The sequence below is a fragment of the Salarias fasciatus genome, chromosome 10 (genome assembly GCF_902148845.1).
Source record: "Salarias fasciatus chromosome 10, fSalaFa1.1, whole genome shotgun sequence".
In the NCBI taxonomy this organism is placed as follows: domain Eukaryota; kingdom Metazoa; phylum Chordata; class Actinopteri; order Blenniiformes; family Blenniidae; genus Salarias; species Salarias fasciatus.
This window is the reverse complement of record NC_043754.1, coordinates 9,194,033-9,213,159: the sequence shown is the minus strand read 5'-3', so window position 1 is coordinate 9,213,159 and position 19,127 is coordinate 9,194,033. Positions and strand designations below refer to the sequence as shown.

General features: G+C 43.8%; 1 protein-coding gene across 5 annotated transcripts in view; it reads right to left on the bottom strand.

Moving 5' to 3' along the window:
- msi2b (musashi RNA-binding protein 2b) overlaps positions 1-19,127 on the bottom strand; it is a 260,983-nt gene that overhangs the window by 108,821 nt on the left and 133,035 nt on the right. For all 5 annotated transcript variants that reach the window (XM_030100199.1, XM_030100201.1, XM_030100200.1 and 2 more), the window contains exon 7: positions 2,016-2,064. In XM_030100199.1, coding sequence (XP_029956059.1) covers positions 2,016-2,064 — 49 coding nt within the window. The remainder of the gene's footprint in view (positions 1-2,015; positions 2,065-19,127) is intronic.

Sequence of the window (19,127 nt, the reverse complement as noted above, 5' to 3'; positions counted from 1 at the left end):
GGTTGCAGCAACGACAGTGTTCCAGGTGTGCATGACAGAAAGGAAAAATGTAGAAGTTATAAATATGCTCTTCAACACACGCTGCTTTGAAAAGCTTTAGAGGCTCTCAGTGAACTATTATAATGGCCGACTTGCAATTAGAAAATAGTCACCCCGATTTGAGAGGGGCTGCATTGTGCAGCATTTGAATTGTCAAGTAAAGAATGTGTTATTTTTAGCTGTTGCGGTGCTGCAGGAAACCGAGGAATTATTTTTTCATGAATCAATCTGTACGATAAAAAAGAAACGCAGGTGGGGGAATTGATTTGGACCGCAGGCCGCCTGATGCCCATCACTGCATCTGTAGGCAATGGTAAAGTGGGCCAAGGCGCTAGTTTACACTGATAATATATTCAATGTCCTTCCGTTCGTGGTCACAGGGCAGCTAAGCCATTAATATTACACAATCACAGCAATGGCTCGGATGAATTATTCACAGTATCTTATGGGTCTGTGATATTCTGTGCAATTCATCTGGAGGACCTGTTGTATTTCCTCCTTCTTCTTCTTCTTTTTTTATGTAAAATATGAATCCTGAAAATATCTACTGTTTCAAATTCCCACTGGAACCAAATATCAAAACGAAACGGCGACCGTACGGAAAGAAGCGCACCTGCCTCCTGCCTCAGTGTCACACTCCATATAAATATGTCCGCTGTCATCAGAAAAATTGCCAAGGAGGCTGTTTCTCCATCATTGTCTTCATTTGAAGGGCATTTTTCCGCCCAAAGGCAAACGCCTAACACACACCCTCTGAGTGTGGCGCCCGGCCCTCTCTGGATTTTCTTTTTTTTTTTTCCCCTTTCCCAAGCGAGGGCTGGCAGTGCAGCAGACAGGGGGAGAGAGGAGCGAGAAATAAGAGAGAGTGAGAGAAAAGCCTTCGTCTCAAAGCAGACCTCACACTGGGTTCTGTCACTACAGATCAAAATCCCCTCAAAGCCATAGATCACTTCCACTATAGTTCACATGTTTCACACTTAGAAACTGTTTACCAGACTCAAAGAGTTTGCCTGCGCGGCACACACACACATACAGACACAGAGTACACACACTTGAACACACACGCGGACACAGATACAGTAGGAAGAGAAAAGACGGCGCCCGGCGCGGCGGCAGAAGCAAAACAGCTTTCGATCTCAGCCGGCTGCGCTTAAACATTTATGCCGTTTGAGGGGATGCGAGCAAATATTGCCATTCAATAGTGTATAGCAAAACAGAGCTCAGCCCAGTTCAGTGAGATGCTCGCTGCGAGCTGACTGGCATGACAAACACAGAAGTGTCTGCTCCTTCTTCTTGTGGAAATACCTGTCAGCGCCTGTCGACCGCTCGCGATGATACGTACACGCATAAACAGCCGGGGACAGTCTGTCTCCTAAAAGTTCTTCAAACTAGCGATGTGAGCCCGTCACGGCTGAAGCCGAGGGGCCGCCGTTAGGTGACGGCCCCGCGCGCGTTTTTCCTCGCCGGCTGGTGAGTTTGGGCCCTGAAAGAGTGATACGCCAACACCGCATTGTGGCGCAGGGAGGAAACCTGTCTTTGGAAAGTCCTCTGCTTGAGAGAGAAATGTCCCCTCATCTCAGATAAGGAGCTGATGAGATGGAGCGATAAAGTCAGTGCTTCTCCTGGGCCTTATCTGATGCTGTTATCTGACTGCACAGCACCCACCATCTCACAATCTTTACACCCTTTAAGCACCTCTCTGAAACACTCACACCAGCATCATCGTACACACACACACACACACGCGCGCTTTCACACCAGCCAATGCTCAAACATTCTAAACACCGTACTAGCTTATTGATTACTTTGACACGCTCCCATTGTTGAACAGACGGTGCACCTAATATCATGTGAAATGGAACTGTTCTGTGTTATCTCATGGGGAAAGGACATAAAATGACTATTTTCTCACCTTTCAGAAAGACAAAGGGGGGAAAAAAAAATGGAGGACAAGAGAACAGAAGCAGTGCACTTACCTCTATGTCTGTTAGTAGTCTTATCAAACATAAGCATGGCGTCGTCAACCTGGAAGACATAAAGGGGAAGCACAGACATTAGCCACATCTTTTCCTCACGCCGCCTTGTTCTCCTCCGGATTTACATCTCATCCACTCACGGCAATTATTCCCCAAATATACATTCTCATTGCTTTACATTTATGTCTTTCTAAGCACCTCTCTTCCTCATAATCGCTCTGCGATCGCAGGATTATTGTCGAGTTACCATTTCCCTCCTCATCCGGAGGGTGTAATATTGATGACGGAGGAATTTCAGCGGCGTGGCTCGTTTTTGTAGATTGAGAAGAAGCAAAGATGTGAGTCGCGAGTGACAACAAGAAAGGAAAAGTAACAATAATGACTGGCGGGGGAAAGAAAGGGAGAAACTGTGCAGACAATATGTTTATTTTGATGAACACCAATGTCCGGTCTTTGGGGGGTGGGGAGTGACAGATAGACACATTACACTAAGCGGGCGTGAGACAAATGGGATCCTTCCTCATCTCACAGCCGCAGCAGCAGCAGCATCCACCATAATATCATCCTTCATCATGTCCAATAAAGCCACACACAGACAGACTGCACCCCCCCACCACCTCACACATCCCTGAAAAACAGACCTCTAGACACACTCCTCTTTCTATAACTCTGATGAAATGCTTCAGAAACACACTGAGGCATGCTCATTTAGCCTGCGATTTCGTCTTGGGGAGAGACGAGGAGGGGGGAGGAAAAAGCGGCGGCAGACAGAAACACAGAAGGAACACTCTGCACCGTTCACTCTCTGGTTATGGTCTCTAAGGTGAGAGTAGCGGTGCGCCGGCGAGGCTCGCCGCTGCGCTGCGTGCACACACGCTTGTGCTTTTTCACGGGAGGGTTAAAAAACCTCCGGGAGGAGATGGGAAGAGACAAGAATAGGGGTCTCACTCAAGCCGAACTGTCTGATTGGATAAAGAGAAGTGCCTGGCAGCCAGGCAGACTAGCGCTGGCACACTGTTGGTGCCACCCTCTTGCCACACATTTGGCACACGAGACGTTGGCACAGCTTGCAGGGGTCTGGTTACTCACTGCATGGCTCACGGGCCACATGCGGCTCGCAGCCGCTTTATTTGCAACCTCCCCGAAGTACTTCCAAAACGGCAACGTTTAATGGGCAACGTTCTGGACTTTTAAGCAGTCTACATACACGCCGCACCTGCATTCGGGCGCACGTGAAACAGTTTGGAGGATTCGGAGCCTGCAGGTGATGGCTGGCGTTGCTGCGGCAAATAACAATTAGCACAACATCAGCAGCTGTGGCGAAGCAAAACAACGGATGTCAAGAATGTTTAAGTGACACAGACTAACTCATAACAAAGGGAGGCACTGGGTATGTGCCACTGGGTCAGCAGAAGCAGGGGGTTTTAGGTCCTTTGGATCTGCCCAGCGTCTCTCTTACCTCCTGTGCAGCATTTGAAAATACACTGGATAAAGCAGTAGAAATTAAAAGTGGATGGATATTTTTTAGGTACATTCAGTTAATTTTATTAAACACATATACATGCTGACATGATTCAATCAGGCGACTGATTTTAGTTTTAATTTGACCTTTTAAACTCTTGTAGTGGTCAGCTCATTTGTCAAAGTCAGTTACCGTACGTTCACTGTGAAGTCTGCACGTTTTTCCACTTGTCTGTGGTTTATTTCAGTACTTCTTTCATCCAACAGTGCAAAGACATGCTCGAGAAAATCACTGCAGACTGCCAAACATGTGAATGTTTCCTTGTCTTAGCTCTGTGATAAACTGGTGACCTGTCCAGGGTGCATGGAAGGAAGGAAGGAAGGATGGATGGACGAGACTGACTGTGTAATTATCATGCATTTCACATTCTAAAGTATAATATTTATGTAATTATTACCCTTTTTGTACCCCTGAAGACCAGATTTTTGGGTTGGTGCATCTCCTATGAAGCTCTATCGGAGTGGTCTGTCTCACATTTTGAACAAGAAAGCACGATTTGACAAAGGAAATATCTCTTTATAATGTGATGATTGCTCATGAATGACTTTATTTGGATCCATGACATTTGCTTTGACAAATACAGAGAAAAATGCCAGTTTAATTTTTTTTTAACTCCAAGTACAGCCAAGAGTGTGTAGCTTTTTTTCTTTTTTTCTGTAAGTAAAGAATAAGTACTCCTAATTTAGTCTTTTATTGACAGAAGTATCTGTACTTAAGTAAAGACTGTGTGTGCTTTCTCTAGCTCCGAGTGCCGTACAGCGAGTGCTGTAAGATTGAGCGGGACCAAACACAGTCTGCTTTTTCTTCATCATCGATTACCAGACTGAAGCATCACTGTCTAAAACGCCAGCCTGGCAACACGAAAGCAAGACCATTTTTTTTCAGGTATTATCAAGAATAATCCGAGGCAGTTTGAGGTATTATCGAGAAAAATCTGAAGTCAGAGTGTGCGTAAAAATTCACTGGAACTACAAGTGTGATACTGTAGCTGGCACTTTAGTAACAAAGTTATTGTTTTTCTTGAACCGTTTCCCTTTGTTGACATAGAAGAGAAGCATGGAAAATAAATAAATAAAAAAAAACTGTGGTGGAAATAATGAAGTTTGTGCTGTCTTTGAAAAATGCGCTATCTGATGTGTGTGTGGTTGGGAAACATTAAAGTGGAGTACAAATAAACAGCTGCCAAGGAATATCACCTGCAGCAACAGTTTTATAAACAGACATTTATAATGTCGCACAACCTAACCTCTGTCTCATGCCAGGGAATCTAATGAAAATCACATTAAAGTGAGAGGAAGCGGGATGAGCGGAATTTGTCGTGCTGAGGGTTGTGGTATCACTGACTGAGACCGAGGAACACAGAGAAACTTCTGGATTGTTTATCTGCAACAGTAACTCCGATATTGTTTCTGGTGCCCTCCCAGTTAATTACACCGCTGTGGAATTAAATGTGAGAAAAGTCAGACTGAATCCCGATTTCCGTGGCTGGAATTCTGCTCAGAGCACCAGAACCGGTCGTTCCGACGTCTCCGGGGTTTGACAGCGTGAAAGCTGCGCTGCAGAGCTAAGATGGAATGGCATGTTTACCAACTATGGTAAACGTTTAATTTGACAAGCGCCGCTGACAGCCCGCGATCATTTACATGGGAGACAGAAATTTATAGCATTTGACTTCTGCCATCCAGTATGACTTATACTGAAACAGCCCAAAAGTGTCTGTGCATCGTGAGCCACGAAGGCAAAAGCGGCCAGCCGAGCATATATTCTGCTTTTTAAGAGACAAAGCCCCCTAGAAACAGCGCCATTATGACAGGTATTGATTATTAAGTGTTTTGTCAAGTCTAGCCAGTGACTCAGAGGTGAGATGAAACTAATGATACCCGCAGGCTCTCCCGAAAACAAAAGGGCACAGCACATCATTACTTACGGCTTCAGCGCGATGACGAAAGAGGCTTTTCCCCCCCAACTAAAATCAGCTCGAGCAAACATTAGCACACATTAAGGGTGGACACATTCTCTGTTTAGTCAAGATGGCAACAAGGAAGAAGAAAGCAAGCTCAGGAGAGGGAAGTGCTCGTGGGAAGTCATCTTCTTCTGCATTAACCACGTTCACAGTTTAGATTTTTTTCCTTCAGGTAAATCAAACGGAATAGCTGCTATCAATCGTACGATTAATTTTGAGTAAAAAGTGACCAATGACCAGTTTTTAAGCAGCAACAATAGTTGAACTTGAATATGAATTCTTTTTCCCGCTGGTGCTCTTAGCCCAAAGCAAAATGGCAGCAGTGGCCACACCAGCAGCAAACAGAACGAAACAGACTCGGAGCTAACAAATATGTTTCGGCTGGGGTACACTTTCTAAAAAGATGAGTCTGCTGACACTAATGGAGGGTTTGCATGGCTTACTTTGCGCTCAGTGGCACTTTTTACCCATCGGATTGAAAAATGGAATCAAAGTGCACGCTGGTCAGCTGTTGTGATGTATATTCTGCAAAATGACTGGCCCGTCGAGGCGGCGCGCCCGGCTAAATGCAACACATGTGGAAATATTGCAGCGGTGGTCCTACCCGCCGTGAACTCACTGGGTACTTAAAAAATGTATGAAAGAGTCACAACAGAAGCAGGAATTTGTCAGTTGCGCACATCAATTATATCCTCCTGCAAGGACACAGCGTTTTTGAAGCCTTTCATGTTCTCAGTTTGCTCCATGCTGTCTTCAGACTGCAGCAGCAGCTCAATGGATTCGCACCAGAGTTTTTCTGGAAGTGGACGAAAACCAGCTTGGTCCACTTGTTTGTGCCACGTCCGTATTTCTATGTTACTCTATGGATGGAGGTGTATAGAGGATGGATTGATGAGGCATCCAAGCTATAATCCCAGCCAAAATGATGCAAAAAAAAAAGTAAAATGTGTGGTGAAAATGTGATTGACTGAACAACTTTTTGGAGGGAAATCCTTGCACTTAATTTGTGTCGTCCCATCATGTTTCTATCAAAGCTAACAAATGAAGCTCCTTGAAATCTGACTGGTATGAAAGATGAAAGCAGAGCGCAGTGCCATCAGCCGGGGGCTACGACGAGCCCCTCGCACTACGTGACATTCAAATATGTGGCACTCTGATATTGATAGTATTGCTACTGTAAAGCCATTTACAGCCGGAGAGCGGATCGACCGTTACTTTGTAAAACGGAGCGAGGTCTATTAAAGGAAGCGTATTATAAAAAAAAAAAAAATGTGTGAACTGCTGTTGTTGTGACATTATTAGAGAAGGACCATCCTGTCAGCGAGACCCGTCCAACAAAGAACACGGATTCACGGCGAAGCACTGATGGGCACTTTAACAGAGAATGCGCACATCATGCGAGGGTCACACTCCAGCAGGTCATACAATACAGTCTGCTCTCTCTCTCTCTCTCTCTCTGTCTCACTCATTTTCACACTCACTCTCACTCCCTCGCTCTCACTCTCTCTCTCTCTCACTCTCTCTCTGCCACTTGCTGAGTCTATAGAACCATCTCCTGTGCTTCAGGGCTTTTCAATGTAGTTATTCAAGCAGAACACAACTGTGTGCCTCCATCTGATAGAAGGTTAAGGACCTCTTCACTGCTCACAAAAAAGCCCGCCACACAGAGGTGAGGCCAGGCTCACCTCAGGGAAGAAATCTTTCTCTGTCCTCCTCCTCCTCCTCTTTCACTCTTCCTTTTTCTCCTGGCACGGTGAAAAGAAAGGTTCAAAGGATAATGGCTGTCTTATCACTATGTAAAAGGGGAATGGGAACTCCAGCGAAGTGCCTGGCCTTTTGTGACAATGAAGAAAAGAGCAAAAGTCTATTTCACTGCGGTATATGCACTGGAACAGTCCATGACCACTTAAAAGGAGAAGGCTGCTGGAAGACAGTCAGGGGGCGAGAGGCCGGGCAGCTCTTTAACTAAACCTGCAGCAAACACATCTGAACCAAATAACCTCCTCCTAAAAAAGGCCTGGCAGGAGTATATTAGGTATGTGAAGTGCTGGCTGAGTAGCAATACAACTCTTATTCACACTTCAGAGGGCGGCGATTTCATACCGAAGACCTTTTTTGGTGAGGAATTCCGTTCCGCAAATCAAGATATTCCTCAAGTGTTACATTTGATTCGCATAATCTGCGTAAACGCTCATAAATCTCACAAAGACACTGAGTTGTGAGGTTTTAACCTGAAGTGTCTGGTCAGAAAAAAAATCCATCAGAGCTAATACTGCAAGACTTAAGAGACTAGCTGCAGCCTCCAGGCACAGGATTGCCAGAGGAAATATTTGTCTTTTACAGGTTGGCTGGTTTGATAGATTAGTGGTGTTCATGCAGTATTTAATGCAGCTTTGAAGGGTTTACAGGATGCACACAGTTTTTCAAAATATTAGTGTACTTTTTATTTATTTTTTTTTACCCCTCTACAGGTAGAAGATTTTTCTATTTTTGGGTTGAGTATAGTTTGCCAATTTTTGAGCAGTATTTTATCGATGGAATTTTAAAAGGTCTCAAAAGGTTGCTGAACTGCTGGACTGGACTGGTTAAAGCATTATATCAGATCAGCAAACCACATTTTAGCTTTCATGGCATCACTGATATATCAGCTTGGGTGTCAGTATTGCGTTTACTACTCTTAAAATTTGGTTTTTTAAATGTGTTTTATTGGTTGGTGGTTCGGTGGGCCACATTAGAGCCTCTTGCTGGCCGGTTTTGGCCCATGAGCCTTATGTTTGACCGTTTGTTGTTTGACTGAATGTTTATACCTATTTGTGCCTGAAGTAACGTTGCTGCTGAGGATGGAAACAGCCGGAGAAACACTGCTGATCACAACTCTTTTCTTCTCAAACGCCGGTTAAAAAAAAAAACGGTCTCAAGGATTGTTGACATTACCCTTAAATGTCCCAAAGGAAGTATCCTGTGATATTAACGATAAGGGTTCAATGTCACTCAAAGCACAATAGGACTGACGGTTCTGTGTAGGACCAGCGTGTGTATGTGTGTGTGTGTGTGTGTGTGTGTGTGTGTGTGTGTGTGTGTGTGTGTGTGTGTGTGTGTGTGCGGTCTTCAAATGCGGTAGCGTAAGCCCCTTATAAAGGCTGTTTCAGGTGTACAACATGGCTACATTTAAAGCTAATGGAGGTGAGTGACATGTCAGATGACTTGAGATGAACCTCACAGCACAGGAGGAATGTCAGTTTGATGAAAACGGGGGAATATTTGCAGGTGGGAAAGAGATATTCGAGCAGGGAGGGGGAAAAAAAAAGTGATTGCGGTCAGTCAATTTACGAGCAACATGAGGGCGAAGCTCTATATCACTCTGCTCAAACACCCTGAGAAAGAAAAGACTTATCCTGTTCCTGTCATATAGTGTGAGACTTAACCCCACACCAGGTGCAACCTCTTTGTCTGTGTCAATCCATATGTTTGAACAACCTCTGAAAAACACATGATAATTCCTCCAAAAAAAAGGGCCGCCGAATGATGAATTATGTATCAAAGGACAAACACATCAATAAAGGCTAATGTGCTCTGTTTTTTGGACAGGAAAACAGCAGAGGTGCCAGGTGACAGGGAGAGATTTAAGAGCCCTGGAAATGAATTATGACAGCGATTTAGATAGGTGTCAAATGCACATTTACATTCGGCTCACGGCTGAAGGCTAGCACAGGAGCTTTCCTGCTATTTGGGGGTGACACTGATATAGATCATATCTGATGCCAAAGGAACGAGGGCCTGAGCCACAGATTGTGACCTGAGAGTGGTTGTGCCCATCTTTTTTGTCGAGGCTTTGTTTTGTTGTGCTGGTGGTGCTGGGAGATTTCATTACGCTTCCTGGGATCTTCTTTTTTATCTTAGCGGAAAGACTGGTACTGGGCGTGTGTAGATATCAGGCCTATTCTGGTGTCAGAGATTACTGGACTTTGTGCTCACACCACCAAGGCACAGCCTGATCTATTTGCATGGGTTTAGCAAATCAGTGTGAAAAAGCTTTTGTCAATATGGGGTCAATTCCACACAAAAAAAAAAAAAAAAAAAAAAAAAAAAAAATCCTCTTAAAACCATCCATCAAACTATTTTCGATTTCGATTTATCCAAGTTCGGACAGAGGAGGCGGGAGTCAATCCATCACGGGGCTAACACGGCCAGACACTCACACTGATGGACAATGCTGAATCAACAATTGACCTCAAATGTTTACGGTTTGTGGGAGCAAATCTACTCACGCCAACTCCTCTAAACCTGGAATCACACTGGGGGTTTTCCTGCTATGAGGTGAGAGCGCTAACCACTACACCACTGTACCATTATTTTAAAAAAAAAAAAACATTCAGGTACAAAGACCTTGTGTCAGTTCGCTGTAGACGCAACTTCCAGGTTGGGAGACGCGTTAAACACAGAGCATGTGGAGCACTTTGAGCCTCGATATGCTCTACAGTAAAATGACACGGTGAGTGGCGACACCAGTGTTTAACCGGAGCACCCAGGTTTAAGCCCACTTGTTGGCAAGCATCCATTATTCTTAAGTGTCTCAGAGCAAGGGGCTGAATCTCTGCCCTCTCCAGGGGTAACAGTCTGTGGCCGAACTTGCACCGTAGTCGGTATGGTAGAGGAGGAAAAAAAATAAAAATCCTACAGGGATCAATGCAGTATCGCATTATTATCATCATTACCCTGGTGACAGATAAGGGTCGCGGTCAAGGAGAAAACGCAGCTGGCACTGCCCCTTCATCAACACTTCCTTCGCAGTAGAGCATCTAATATTCTATTACAATGATGGCAATTAACAGAGAAATGATAGCGACCCAGTGACAATGGACAAATTTGTGACAACCCTTTCAATTGTTCTTTTGTAGAGGAAATCTATATCATTGTCTGGGAACGTTGAGCCGCAGTGTGCTGCATCCACGCTTGAGCGCCTTTACAAGTGGTGCTTTAACGAGGAGCAGAGGGCAAAATTTTAGCTCCCTATAAGCTCCTGCAATTACACAAGGTGGCAAAAGGGACACTGCTCTTAAGCAGGGGTCTAGATGGACGAGCCTTCTCTCTCTCTCTCTCTTTTTTTTTTTTTTACTTTTTTTCCACGATAGAGGAGAGAACAGCTATGTTTAATCTGAAACAACCCTTTTTTTTTTCCCCCCCTCACAACCAAAAGGAATATTCCTTAATATAATGGATGAGTGGCAACCCTCTGCAGAAGTGATAAAAATGCACGGCCAGAGTGCAACACACATCACACACAGAGGCAGAAAAAAGCACAGTGATGCAGGGTGAAGAGGTACTTATCTGCTGCCTGCTCCGTCTACCCTATTTCTCTTCGTGCCTCCTATAGTACATTTATTTGTACTATACTGTAGTTTCCTTTTATAAAACTTTCTCATTTTTTCCGCTAATGTCAATTTATGCAAACCCAAAAAAAGAAAACTAAGAGCTCTGTGTTTTTTAATATAATCCAAAGCATTCATAATAGTTGATAAAACATTTTATTTGGACAACATATTGATTAAAAATGCATAATGTGTATTCACATATTTGAGAAATGAATTAAAGCTAGACCTGTCATGTGCAATATTATACATGATTAAACTACATGTGAGGCCCACCGCAGAGCAACACAAAGCTAATTAGCTTAGTAGTACACCACTCATCTGTTTTTTTTCTCATTCTAATTGCTGAAAAACAAAAACAACAGGCAAACGCATTCAAGTGTTTTGCAGCTGTTCGTCCGCAGACTCTCTCGTGCGTAATTATTAATGATATACAGCATTGGTGGAATGTCAACAGTTATTCCAGTAACTTTCCTTCATGTTGACATTAACAAAATGGCTTGAGAGAAACAGTTGAGGAAGACAATTCCTCAAATCTGTCAGGATTACATATTTATGAGGTCCCCTGCTCGGCATCCAAGGAGGTCGCCATGGTGACACAAGCTGATGTATATTCTAACGATGAACTTTTGTGTGTCAGAGGACGCCTCGGAGCGTCGCTGAACTGGTTAGCACAGATCCGACCGTGGCGCGCGATGTTGCTTCCAGATCAGCAAATTCACAATTAAAGAGACAGTCATGCTGAGGCCGCTCTAATCAATGGACTGTTGCAAAGAAATGCAATAAAAGAATGATGGAGCGATGCCTTCAGGACGCCGCCACATTGTTAGGGCGAGACTGTAACGCCGTTGTGCCGCTAAAAAAAAATATTTCATTAACACGACTTCACACTCCTGGAGTCAAACATGTGCCGTGTGGATTGTCTCATCCTGGGGGCCAATCAGTTTTATGACCAATACAGTTTGATCGGTACTTCATGATCCGAATGAACGACACAAAATCCGGGAGTTTGGTCTGCGTGCCAAATGGACAATATATTGCAGATATATTCCATCAACTCTCAGTCTCCAAATCTGTCACACAGCTGGAAAACCCTTTGTGCCTCCAACGCCCCCCCCCCCCCCCCCCCCCCCCCCCCCCCCCCCCCCACATCTCACGTCTCGTCCCAGACACTCATGTTTGGCTGAAGGTGAGACTTGCTGATGTTTTTTCACATTATGAGATATTACTGCCAAATCTTTGTATATATTATGAAACTATTCCCCAGATGGTTTAGCACTGAAGCTTTTATCATTTGAAAATTGTCTCCATTAAACTCAGAATTCCTTCAGTTCTCACAGTGCTTGAAATACATAAATACTGTCATCTTCCTGATATGGGGGTGTCAATACATTGATCAAGGGCCACAAACAGTCGAAGTTCATCTTGACTGGGCCAGACCAGGAAATTAGTCCCATAATGAAGTTTTAATTCAAAATTTAAAGTTTTTCTTTGTTATAACACAAGGTATATGTGACAAAAACATGTCTATGCTTATGCCTTGCCAAACACCTACTACCAAAAGTCACTACAATCTCCACATAAAGTAAATAGTAACGATAACTTCTGTTGCAAAATGCAGGGAAATTTCCAGAAAGGTGACCTTCGGTGTGGTGAAAGGTGCCTATAAATAAAATGCATTATTATTATTAACAACTTCTCCTACTGCTGTTGCATTATGCATGTTTTCACAAACCCGCCACTGACCACACGACTTTGAGCAACGAGGTAGCTAGCTCTCCTGGCAGCATTGCCGATGTCTCGGCTCAGTCTCAGTGTTGTGCTGTTACTGTTAGGAAATTTGTTAAAAAAAAAACAAACTATGTTTTCTTTGGCATTTTTACCATTTGCTTTGTTGTTTAGCAGGCCGGATTGCAGCCTCTTGCAGGTCAGTTTTGGCCTGTGCGCCTTATGTTTGACACCCCTGTTGTAACACTAGACAAAGCTTTGTATTCTAGGAAATAAACCTGGAAACGTGAAGTTTGTCTCATGTTGGTCACAGGGATGTCAGAAACAAGAGGAAGATGCTGATGCTGGTTGCAGACTGTATATTTTTACAAGTAAATACGATTCCTTGTCACTTCCATTGGCTTGCAGCTGATGCATTAGATGCAAATACGTCCTCCAAGGGATTGCTTTTGGGATTTCTCGACCCCGTGTGAAAGGGCCTTCGGTGTGTTCTGGGGTCTGACCCCATGTTTGGCCTCACAGAGGCATGTCCAAAGCGTGGAGCTCAGTATGCTTGAGGAAGTAGAAGTTGGCCTCGTCCATCAATCCGCCTGTCTTCCTTTGCCAGGCTGCAGGGAACTACCCATTATGGAGTCATTTTATTAATAGGGCCCCTTTCCTCTCCGCCACACTCTTGCAGAGTGCCTCCTCATTCTGTCAGAATGGAGTATGCCTGCGAGCCACCTCCATGAAACTGCAGCACCAGGGCCCTCCCTCATTCTCCCATGTGAAAGCTCAGGCTGGGAAATATTGTGCTTTCAAGCTAAAATAGTATTTGGAGAGGTGAGCAATCCCTAAGCCCTAGAGCAAACAGTTTAACATTGAGGACTTATTTAAAATGATGTCCTTCCTCCTGGAAAGCCAATCAGATTTGTCTTTCAGTACATGCGGGCCCGCACACATGCAGGAGACGCGTTCTGCAGCGCGCGGCGCTTCGTTTCCTCTTCCTTGTTAATGTAAATAAAGCTGCAAACAGCATTGAGAGGGAGGGCAGGGACAGGTCAGAGGATACAATGAAATGTTTGGGGAGACTGTGTGAAAACACAATGCGGAAGATGAGAGGGGAGGCCTGGAAAAGAGGCTTGTTTGAACGTGCTGAACACACGAGGAGATGAAAGGGATTACAGAGGAGCAGCCAGCCTCCGCGGAGCTCGCCACCCATTTCCTGTTGGACACTTTTTTAATACAGAATGAGTTAATTAACTTGTGACACTTTCCATATTCCATTTATAATGCAGGCCCTGTTCAGGTTAATATTTAATGTGCTTGTTTGGAATTAAAATATTCGGTCAACATCCCTTTTTACTATCTGTCTTATAGTCCCGGGTGTTTCCATCATAGCTTTCATTGCTCGAGCAGTAAAAGTGCACAGGTAGTTTATTCTGACATTAAAGTGCTACTAATGTTTAAGCCCTGTTCAAGAACCCCTGCAGTTTATATATTGCAGTCATTTTGAAGCACGGAGCAGTCCATTGACTCTAATATAAATAGTCTCTACTTACTGTAGATTCTAATGTGTAATTATCGCTGTTTGCTTGCTAACCCGGCGCTCAGAATCTTTCCAACCTGTAACACTTGTCACAACCATCATGTGGGAAACGATGGCAGAGTCAGAGGCATGCCTCAGTGGTTCAGACTCGGAACAGAAAGTTTCCTGGATGCCTGCTACCTCACTCGTGCATCTATCTGTCCATCTTTTTGTCTTCGTTTAGCTGTCTGCACAGCCGTGAGTGACGGCCTCAATCACAAATGCTGATCCACTACAATTCCTCCTCTATTTTAATGACTAAATACCACATATTGGTACTGTTTTGTATGCTATATATTTACTCTTCATAGCATTGTGTTCAAAATGAACGCCAGTGCGGTCATTATGGCGGCGTTTCCATATTGAAAATATGCTCAGTCCACTGTTCTGCCTGCAGGAGGCGGCCTGGGAAACAGTTTGTGCAGCGCAAACAGTTTTTTGGTTATATGCCTGTGGAAAGTGACAGCTCTATCACACCTGGTAATTCAAAGGAGGTGCCTGTTAATAATGATGCATGTTCCATGTGCAGTGGGGAAATCCACCCCGGCTCAGCAAACATGGAACATCTCATTCCCGCCGTGCCAGAAATGAACAAACATGTTCAGATTCAATGAGCTTATTAATAAGACTTGGGGCTATATTTTGAGTGATAACCTGAGGGCAAAGTATGGAGCCTGCATAAGAGCTGGTAGAGGGTTTTTTTTTTTTTTTTTTTTGCCTTTTTAATTAATCAGGTGTTTCAAAGGTTTAAAGAGGGCGCAATGTGCCATGCAGGGGGATTGGAGTGAAACAACTCACTTCCAGTATTCCCTGATTTGTTTCTTTCTCATTGGAATTTTATTACCAAATCAGACACGAAATAAATGTGTGTCAAAGTCTTAGTTTAATCTCAACTCACTGAGATGAACATTTATTTTAATAACTTAAAACATACTCTCAGTCTTTGACCGTTTAACTCGTCAGGTAGTAAATAAATAACAAAGTAGCTTTAATACCAGAATTCCTGTATTTTTCAGGTCCGTATGTAATAAATGGCATTTATTGACTGGTAGCTGTTGGAGGCTCACTTACTCTCAGCAACATAGCAATTCATTCGATCTCGTGTCGCCCCTACAGTGGATTCACACTGGTCAAGAGTTGAAAAGGTTTCCGGTTAAAATCCCACTGCCACAGAACTACACTGAAGGTTGAGGCAAGGAGTTCATCTGCAGTAAAACCTTGTGCCAAATCAAACAGGATCTACAGTCCAAAAGCAGAAGCTGCTAAAAATTAACATTGTTATCATATTATCATTAATATTATAAGATGCATGGTGGACAAACAAAACCACCGAAGACACATGCCTTGCTTGCGACGCCCCTCTGAGGCCCGAGAAGCTTCTGTGCCGCTGACTAAAATCTGCTGGCGTGCAGCTGTGAAGTCCAGGCTCACCTGCGCTCCTCTCATCAGAGTACAGGAATGAGTAGCTGCAATAGAAAGCAGCTCTGAAAAGAGCATTTGATTCTCTGTGATTGTGTCTTTGCTCTTTTCCAGGCGTGAATGGAGGAGACGGCCTTGAGTTGGAGAGGTGGACCGGGTTTCTCTTTTGTAGGCGATAAGTGCGCTCAGCAATGCAAAGGGCTCCCACGGCATCTTTGTAACGGCCTCGGGTTAACTAAACGGCGCAGCCGTGTAAAGTGAAGCATTCCGAGCTGTTAATAACCTGATGATCAAATTTAATAACACGGCTTCTGCATTCATGTACAGATGAGTGCTCCGCAACAAGATTTTCTAATGTTTGGCGGGTCTGATCCATAAATCTCTGCAGGCACAAGGTGTGTATTATGTACTCTTGTACTCTGATATCAATAGGTGAACAAGGGGGATAAAGTGAACTGCTAGCTCGAGCTGAATAGCATTCATTCCATTCACAATAGCCACCATCGCTAATACCTGCACTGTTTTACTTAGATTAGGCTTAAGCTTTTTTTGTTTTTTTTTAAAAGGCCATTTCAATAATTTGACATTCCTCCCCAGAATGGGAGAGACTGAGCACCGATAAAAACTTTTCTCCCCCCTTCTTTTCATGCAAAACACTTTCATCTGTCATTTCATGATAGCCCGTCTCTCTTTGTCAGCATAAATACGGCGAGGCCCTATTTGAATATGGTTACACATCCCTCTATTTATTAAAGCTTGGATTAACATGACAGGAAGTTTTGTCTGGGGGCTCTTTAAGATGGCTCAGAGAGGCAATCTGGTGACAGTAATAGGATCCAGCTAATATACTTGACTGATGCTCCTTTCCCAGTGTTATAAAGCAGAACAATGGGAGTGGGGATCTGGGAGTGAATACATTGTGTTTTCAAACTCCATGTGTGTGTGTGTGCGTGCGTGCGTGTGTGTCTGGGGGGACGAGTGTGCACTAATCAGCCAGAATACCACCACTTAGCAAATATAAGGGCTGAAGAAATAAAAATACTAAAGGTCACAGAGCAATTCCATCAGGACAACTATGCTACAATTAACTGAATAGACAAAGACTCTGACATTAGTGAGAGCTATAATAATGTTTTACTCCAGTGTCTGTGAGTTTGTAGAGATTTGTTAAAGGTTGCCTTTAAAAAAATAAACAGAAATCCCTTTGATTCCTGATCTTCTTCCAGCAGTGAACTTGTTATTTCTCTCGCTCTGATGTCAGGTGTTGGGGGAATACTGATCTTGCCGTGCGCAGGCATTTGTTCACGATTTATTGACGGTTTTTCAGTGCTGACATTTTCTGCTGTTTCATTTTTGTTGGTTTGACTAATCAGAAGAAGAAAAAAAAAACCCTACACACATACAGAAAAAAACAAAACCCACCAAGAGTCCAAAAAAGAAAATCTATTCAACCACAAGTTAATTCGACACAAGTCAACAGAAAATATTCAGAAACTATTGTGATGATTTATCAATCATTTTGGTTGCTTTTTAAGAAAAAACTATTGTCGGTTTCTTAAATGTCAAGCCCCCCTTCTATTCCTTGTTCCAGCATAATGGTCTTTGTTTGTATTTTGTCCAACAAAACGAGCCGTGGTGCCATCACCTTGGGCTGTTAGGAGACTCTAAACAGTAAATGAAATTTTCGGAGTTTTCCATAAACTCATTAATCGAGAAATTAATTGGCACATTAATCACTAATGAATATTATCATTAGTTGCAGCCTTATAGGAAACACACTTTTTTGCTGGGGGATTAAGTGGGAAAGCTTCAGTTTCCACTCAGTTAACCCTAAAAAATGAATTTCAAACACTAAAGCGCAGATATTGACCTGAATTATGGCCTAATGGCGTCATTACACTGTCATTGTATTGATTGTGTTGCTCTGACATTATTAGACTTGGTAAAGCTGTGCAGTTTCCACAACACTGTATCCTAACATGGTTTAAACCACATTGGGATCAAGTCTTCTCTGTCGTTTATCACATTAACATTTAATTGAACTGGATCATGAATGCTGATTATATTTTTGTATATGACTGTGATGCTCACGTGCAATGGAGACTTATCATTCTTCACTGACCTCATGCGGGCTGGTCAGGGATGACCAGAGGGCCCGATGTGGCGCCCCGGGCCCTACAATGGCCAGGTCTGCCCTCCAGGCACCCGGCGGAGCACCGAGACCAGCTGCTGCTCTGCTAAATGGCCGTAGCTGTCCACATTGCTGAACGACACCTCATCTATTAACAATCCTTATTTCGCAGTTAATTCTGCTTGTAATTAGGGCCTTTACCTCACACTGTTGAATCTACGATGAATGGATGCACAGCGACCGATGCTCTGAAGTCCCACATAGTCACAATGTGTCAATATCTACCTGGAGAGGCGGTCAGTCCAATCAGATCACAGTCTGTCTTCAGTGTGTCCCGTTCTCCTGTACACATGTCATTTTATGTAGTCAAGCACTTTCTGTTCACAATCCAATCACGCAGAATGTCTTTCACTGCCAGGATTGAATGAAATCTGTTTGTTTTTTTGTTGTCTGTGAGTTATTATGTCATTTATGTTTTTTTATGATTTTCTTTGGCAGGCTCACAACGGATTTGACTAAGATCCATGTTTTTTTTTTGTTGTTGTTGTTGTTGAGTTTTGTTTTTTTTTCTCGCCGCAGTGTTTTTCTGTGGTTGGATCTATTGCTGTCAATATCAGTATGCTGAGAGGCACTTGCTTATAGACATTTCCATATGTCAGAGCGCTATGGATGGGCAGTGCGGTAGCATGCGTTTGTGTGTGTGTGTGTGTGTGTAAGCTGGGTGAGCAGATCAAACACACATCTGTTTGAGCGAAAAAGTGGAATCTGTGCTTCTCCCCCCCCAAACCTCTCAATACTAATTAACGATCCACTGATAGTGGCCAAATGCCAACTGTCATTAGCGCCCGAAACAGCACAAGTACACAGATGTAGATGCGCACACGCTGCAACGCAGATGCTTGGCGGTCACCTGCACCAGACCACCGCATGCCATCTGTGGATGGGATACATAAACACATTGTTCTCGGTTTCCACTCGATGCTTCCCAAGAACCTTCAGCGAGAAAAAGGCCCGGGGTAAAACTCAACCTGTGAGCAGCGAAAGGAGAGGAAAAAAAAACTCCCTCAATCTCAACATACAGTCAACTCAATGGCAATCCGCGGGATGTGACGCAATGCGAGAGATGATAGCGAGCCGCGCCTGTTAAACAGACAGCACTAATACCGCGTTCTTAAAGACGTGAATGACAACCTCAATTCTTGAGTAGCTGTGGACCTTTGACTCCTTCACTGATAGTGCCATTTGCGCGCTCTCGAGCGCTGTGCTCGGTAAAAGCATCTGACAGCTATCTTTGATTTTATTTAGCGAGGATTTCAGCTATGCCTGTATCTAAAAAGGATGCGCCACCCACTCTCTCTGTCTCTGGTGTGGCTCCTCTGTGCCTGGATCCGTCACTCTGCGCCTCGGTGACAG